At 33.1% G+C, this 7,621-nt stretch overlaps 1 protein-coding gene across 1 annotated transcript; it reads left to right on the plus strand.

The window, feature by feature from the left end:
• Window positions 1–3,818: 3,818 nt before the first annotated feature.
• LOC149170900 (uncharacterized) lies at window positions 3,819–4,550 on the plus strand. Its single transcript, XM_089427380.1, has one exon. It carries the CDS (start codon window positions 3,876–3,878, stop codon window positions 4,491–4,493), a length of 618 nt encoding a protein of 205 aa, XP_089283506.1. The 5' UTR covers window positions 3,819–3,875; the 3' UTR covers window positions 4,494–4,550.
• The last annotated feature ends 3,071 nt before the right edge of the window (window positions 4,551–7,621 follow it).

Below are 7,621 nucleotides of genomic sequence, written 5' to 3' on the forward strand. Positions count from 1 at the left end.
GATGGTGAGTAAGGCCACGCTACAGGTTCTTTTTCTTGTGTTGGATGGATAGAATCATGGTGTTGAAGCATCATTTTCAGTGTCTTTCTTTCTTGCATATTCACCATGAGTTCAATGAAAAGGCTGATTTTCTCTCTAAGAGAGGTCTTCGGATTGAGGAAGGATATATCTTCCTTGAGAAAATCCAGGAGGCTACTATGGTTGGAAGCAAAAGACTTCATATTCCTACAGGAAATGGGCCTTCTCATCTTCAGTTATGATTTCCACAATTTTGTTGTCACTTGAGTATTTTATACTTGATTACTTATTGTTTATTCTTGTGCTTTGCCAATTTTGTAATTATTGTTTTTTTTGTGCTTTGCCAATTTTGTAATACATGTGGCTTGGTTAGTCTTTTTGGGATCTTCTGCAAGGTTAAATTTGACACGTAGTCTAATGAGGTGGAGGAGTTGCCCGGAAAGTTATGGAAATTGCAGTCATATTTAGAGAAAATCCGGCAAAGATTTTTGTAAATCCAAGTTATAGTTGTTAAACTTCAAAATTTTAGGTGTCCTAGACATTTTTGATGGTGTTGAATCCATTTCCATCATCAAAAACACGATTCAAACACTCCCTCTACAAGATTTTTTGAAAAGAAAATTCCCGAATTCTGGCCACTTTTAGCCATCTAGTAAATTCCTCCGCCTCGTTAGAGGACTCCTAAATTCGACAATCTATTATTGTTGTTATTGTAAAATTTAATCATATTCATATCACAACTTATTTTTGGTAATTTAGTAGCTTTGTCAAATGTCTTTACAGTTATTTAAAAATCAATTTATAATATATGTACTCATTTTGTCTATTAATATAAAAAAATTGTCTTTTTCCTTCTCAGGGAAAAAACTTCACCCAATCAAATCAGTAATTCCCTGGCATTAAATGTCAATAGAAAGTAAAAAAAAATATATTTATAATAATGAACCATTGCCCCTCTCCGACCATTAAAATCCTTGAACTATTACAAGTCGTACCAACCAAGTAATAACAAAAAAAAATATTAATAATAATGAACCATTTCCCCTCTCTCCCTGAGAGATACATTAAATATTGTTGATCTTTTTAATTTTTTTAGCTTTTCAATTTTTTTTGAGAAATTATGAGAAAATATATTAATAGTGAAATTAATAAAAATAGTATTTAATTCTATAACAAATATTTCATTTGATTATTAAAATTTCATAATATAACCAGAAATTAGAGTTGCCATTGATTTAGAATTCTAATTGAATTTTAACAATTCAATAAGAATCGTTGATGATATAGACCCTACTGCGGATAGAACTTTGATTTTTGATTGCATAGAACTTTCAATATAATGTCACTATGGACTTACTTAAAATTCGTACTATATTCTTATCAACTTGTTACCGGAAACGTGATTATTTACCATATGATTAAATTACTCATGAAGAAATTTAATCTTATTGGAAAGGACCGTTTATCGTGTATTGTATATGTCATCATAGCAGATGTCATGTTGGAGGGGAATTACTTTCTTCGAAGCAACAAATTTCCACGCGCCAAACGAAGAATTTCTCATGTTTTAGTAATTAGAAAGTGCCATTGTCTAAGATGGCATGCATATTAAAATATTTTAGATTATATGAAAGTATATTAAAAATGGAGAAAATAAGTCACCCTTACCATGAAAACAACGTTCAGAGAGCACATGCACATTATTACAAACACATGGGTTTTAACTCTTCAACCGACTTCAATTTTTGAAGGCAAAACCTGTTTTTACTTCTTACTGAATCATGCGGACATTTAACGCATGTCAAAATGGCGTTATGGACCAAAACAAGCGAACCATAAAAGTCACATTTGTTAAGAAAATAGTCATGAATTTGGACTTCCGCTCGCCGAAATCTCCGATGGCTGCAAATTCAAACGATGACCGTATTTATTGGTAGAGCCGTATTTATTGGTAGAGTTCGTTGAATTAATTGTAAAAGTGGTATTCTAAATGTTTTATGTTTTTTCAGTAACATCCTTTTCTGGAAATTTATTTCAAATCAATTACTTGAAATTAAAAGTTTATATATAAATTTTGTATATTTCAAAAAGTTTTCAATATGTTGAATTCATTTAGTTATACCTTTTAAATTAAAAACAAAATCTAACCCCAAAAAAAAATGTGTTCATCAAAATATAACCAAAAATTTATTTCATCCAGTTTGAAAAAAAATCCTAAAAAGAACGCCATCTTAAAATGAATTTACCACTGAATCAGATTGCTAAAACAACCTAGGGATTTTTGTTTTTCATGATTTATATATTTTTTCAGTTAATAATGCGGTTAGAATTTCAAATTTGAAATACTAGTTAAAATTTTAAGAATTTTTTTTGGTTGTATTTTAGTTGAGAAATTCCTTTTACAGTTAAGTATGAGGAAATGTATAATTTCAGAAGCGCTGGAGTTGACAAGTGTCTCTTTTAAAACAAAAATAAAATATGTTTTAAATATAAAAATAATGTGCGTTATAATAAAAAAAAACAAAAATGAATATGCTAATTAGAAATAAAAAAAAATGTGTGAGTAAGAGGCTTAAATCTTCTACTTTTCAAAAATATTTCAGCATTGGATTGAAATAAACTATTTGAAGATTTAGTTCAATCTCAACTTCACATATATCTGTATATAGAAAAATAATTGTTAAAAGAAAATATTTTAATGTTGTATATAACAAAATATTCAATATAGGTTCTCAATAAAATATTTCAATATAAATTAATATTAACATATATTTCAAAATATATTTCAAAATATATTAATAACAGAAAAGAACTATTTTAATTTAGTCATAAAATTTCTTGATATACATATTATGTAAAATATTTTAATGTAAATTATATATATTATATATTATTTTAAAAAAATATGTATATTTTATATAATGATGTTGAACAAAAATAAGTTTTTAAAAATATATTAATAACAAAAAAACTATTTTAATTTGTACTGATAAAATAACTTGATATACATATTATGTAAAATATTTTAACGTAAACTATGTATATACTATTTAAAAAAATATGTATATATTATATAAAATTGTTAAAAACAATAAATTTTATATGTAAAACATTTGACATAATCTCAATATTTTATAATTTGGGCCTTTATATATTTTAACTATTTCAATATTTTATAATTTTATTCTATATATTCTACATAATATTCAAAAATACAATTTAAACCAAAAAAAATTATAAGCAAATCCTAACTCCCAAATATAATCGTGGCGATTATAGGTCCGCTCGCGGGTCAAATCAGGTTTCAATAAAACACGAGATAAATCTCTCACCGGCCCCATCACCCATTCCCCACCCCACGAGTAAAAATATTCAAAAATACAATTTAAACCAAAAAAATTATAAGCAAATCCTAACACCCAAATATAACCGTGGCGATTATAGGTCCGCTCGCGGGTCAAATCAGGTTTCCATAAAACACGAGATAAATCTCTCACCGGCCCCATCGCCCATTCCCCACGAGTGGAAATTGTACTGCATAAAGTCTTGCCTAAACTATTATTGATTGAAAGATGAAGACCTCCGTAGCCAAGAAGACGTGCCACCAACCTTAAAAAGTTTGGCCGGCTGAGAGAACCGAAGCCCACCGCCTGGCAGACTTTTCGACTTCCGCCAAATGCGGCTTTTATATGTAAGGAGGTCCCCGTGCCCACGTCTGAAAGTTGAGATACTCTGGAGTTTGTAGAGCTATATAGTGAATCTGGTTATCCCCTGCTACCTAAGTATCATCGATCTCTCCTCTCGGCTTTACTCCACCGTTGTGTTCACTGTTCGAATCTCCAGTCCGCCTCTCACTTATGGATTCTCAGACCCCCAAAAAACGGGGCCGTGAGCCCGAGGCTCTGCCGCACTACATTTATATCCAGGAGCCGAAACGCTTCCACGGCGAAGAAACAGATCGGTTTCTTGATCTAGTGCAATTAAACAAAACCCTAGCAGAGGAAGAAGAAGAGGAATGCACTCCAAGTGAGGAACTGGTAAGCAGAGTCATGCGAAATCTGATGGAAGAGAGTGATGCCACAGCTTCCTCTTCTTATCTAACATCCAATTCTGCGGATAATTCGGCGGGCTCCGATATTTGTAGAGACCATGAAGGCCAAACCCTAGATTCCGACAAGGGGATTGATCTTTCGTTTATCCGGGATGCATCGAACGACGATCTCGGGACTCCTCCGAGCTCCGCCGTGGAATCATCCGCGGATTTATTGGAGAACCCGGATCTCAAATCCTTTGGTGAAAATTGGCACTTCGAGGATGACTTTGAAAGCTATCAGCAGTTAATTAGATTGTACGCGAGTGTCTGGAATGAGAACAGGCCGCAGGATTATATGAACAGAGAATTTATAATCCCAGGCATGTTATTTGACAACGATTTTTCTGAGCCATGGAGACCGGGAACAGCGTGTGACTTCTAAACTCTGCAAGGGCTAATTAAAACTGTATAGCTTTTACTTGTATCTCGTGAAGGCAATTATAGCTGTATAACGCAGTTAGAGCTGTAGCATATAAACTTTCAACATTTTGACATGGCAAGATTTCTTCAAATATGCAGCATACTTTGCGTGACTGTTGTATTTTGCTTTTTCGTTCCGGATATTGTAGTTACTGATGTGTTTGAGTTAAATGATGGTTGGAAATTGCATTCTGCTCCCCGCTCTTATAGCTAATGATGTGTTTGAGTTCAATCCTAAGGCTCAGCTAATAGTAGCGAAGCTAATTGTTTGACCTTGTTATTGTTAATTTTATTTTATCTCAGAATATTTATTAATTTTATTTCAGAATATTTATTAGTTTTATTTCGAAATATTCTCGCAATCCCAATCAAAATATTTTTTTTTTACGTTAGTCTCTGGAAACAAATTCTCAATTAATGCTGTTACAGTACAGTTCTGTCGGGGATAATAATTGTAGCATTTCACTCAAAATCAACGTGACCTTATAAGTCGTATGAGAAGGAAACTGTAGCTCCAATAATTTAGCAAGTGGTGCTATGGGCTGCTCTTGTTCATTGGTTTCTTCTTACTTTATCTTCAGAATAGCGACATGTATTTGCCATGCATAACTCGTTTGATCCTACGATTAAGGAGCTAAGCCTCCTATTTCATAACCGCTGTGATTGCAAGACCATTCTTCCAGCATTGAAAGAAGCATTGAAGTGACTAAGCATGCTTGAAGAGGCAATATGTAATGAATGAAGGTGGTGATGTTTGATGAAAATGTTAATCCTATACGAGCATGTTATGCTATAAAATGTTTTATCTTGAATCGGACATGAAATTTGTTTATATAGGGAGGAAATATGAACCAGTAAACCAACCTATAAATTTTATGCTATAAAATGTTTTATCTTGAATCGGACATGAAATTTGTTTATATAGGGAGGAAATATGAACCAGTAAACCAACCTATAAATTTAATTTTATTTTAAATTTATAATCGGTCTGAAAGGTTCATATCTCTTAAAATGTAGATTTCCCCCCCCCCCCCCCCCCCCCGCCAAAAAATAATGTTCCAAAAACAAATGGTGTAACAATCTTTACAAATTTGAGATATTCAACATAGAAAACCCTGAATTTAGGTTAAGTAATATATTTAATTTATATTTTATGGTTAGTGTCATCACTCCAGGAAATTGTTATTGTTATTGTATATAGTGAAATTTCTATGTACAAAAACATTGTTCTTAAATCTTAATCACTTTTCATATTAATTTTACTCAAATATTATTTTAATAAACTTAAGATAAATATTATTAATTTGGAATTCATCCAAATTACTTTTCTCTTATATTTACTTTTAAAATATTAATTTATAATAAAATATTATTTTCACTTTTAACCTTATAACAAAATATCATTTTCACTTTTAACCTTAGCTAATTAGATTTATACTTTAAAAATATTAATTTATAATAAAATATCAATTTCACTTCCTATGTAGCTAATTAAATTTATAATTTGATTTGATTCCTCTTTAATTTCTTGGAAGGGATTATATTTAAAATACTCATACATTATTTCTTAACCTGTATGAGATTTTCGATGAAATAAATACTATTGTGTTATTGACATGAGGCATGACAACCCTAAGTTAAAAGTTCATGTAATAAATTTAATAAAGTTTTGATGGTGTTGGACCCGTGGACATTTAGGAAATCTCCTTGGTATGAAGTCGCAACTAGACCTCACATCGTTTGGTGTAGGAGTCTCATCTGGTATGATGGCCCGATTTCCATTATATTAAAGATTTTCCTTAGCTCTTTCTTGTGAGCACATGAGAGTGATTTACTTTGTCTTTGAACAACGAGGTTCACGTGCTTGGTGAGTGCTTAGTGTCACTTGTGTCAAGGTTCTTTCACTGCAGAGGGAGAGGGTGAGAGTGAGTCTCAACTCGAAAGGGAATAGTCCGAACTATGTCAGAGACACAAACCACAGTAGGACATGCGCAACTTCGAGCAAAGTAGTCCACACGGATGTAGTAGTCACACAACACAAGGTGAATAGATAGCATGTACAACATGGAACGGAATAATCCACATAAGTGTGACAGTCGTTATAACAATTTTATGAAAATGAATTTGTTCAGTGTCCGACGGAATAGTCCACATTGGCGAGACAATGTTAACAACTTATAAAACACATCTCCAATAGCATATGTACTAGAACAACTGAACTAGTTCAATTGTCTTAATATAGGTTAAAGAGACATGCATTACAAGCATCCAAAGAATAGTATTACAAACGAATACAATACATGTGTGAAAACATGCTAGTCTGTTAATAGGCTTTTGAATTAAGCGAAAGCTTCAAGGCACATCGGTACACCATTACATCATTAACCTCGATAGTGGGGCACTTGAGCCACTGCTCGCTCCTCAAAGAAAAGAATACAGACATTGAAGGCTATGTGGGAAGAGCTAAGGTGAAAAAATCTTTTACATGTACAAATGATGGGTATATATAGCCAAGGGTGACACTAACCCTTGTGACTGTTCGACTTCCCTCATGACTTTTTGACTTACATGACTCTTCAACTTTACATGTGGTTCTCTTGGACTTCCACGTTACATTACATTGATTACAACAGTATGGCCCATAGTAGTGATGTGGCCAAGATGACTCATGACATGACTCGACATGATAGTGCAGGTATGTTCATGCTAATGGTGGTGTCCATGTCGAGTTGCAATGTTGTTGAGTAATGAGTGTGCTTTTGGTGTATCATAGCTTCACCTTTGCATGGTAAGGTGTGCGAAGTCTTCGATGGTCTTGGTGTTCGCTTCATGTTGCACGTGCATGTATCTCCTTTGTTGGTACTTGACATGATTTATGTGTTCATCCACTCACAAACAAGTCTCCTAGCATGCGCTCTGCGTTCATCTCGGTTGTCGTCGCGTCATGTCTCATCCATGTTCCTAGATCTGCAATCACTTATGACGAGACGACATCAAATCCAGAAATCTCCTAGTCTACCATGATGCATCATCTTTTTTTTTTGAGTGCAGGTGACCGGGAGAGAGGACAAGGCTCTGAAACTATGCCAA

This window comes from Pinus tabuliformis, chromosome 4_2 (genome assembly GCF_031772625.1).
Source record: "Pinus tabuliformis cultivar Carrire ecotype Pingquan chromosome 4_2, CPIR1, whole genome shotgun sequence".
In the NCBI taxonomy this organism is placed as follows: domain Eukaryota; kingdom Viridiplantae; phylum Streptophyta; class Pinopsida; order Pinales; family Pinaceae; genus Pinus; species Pinus tabuliformis.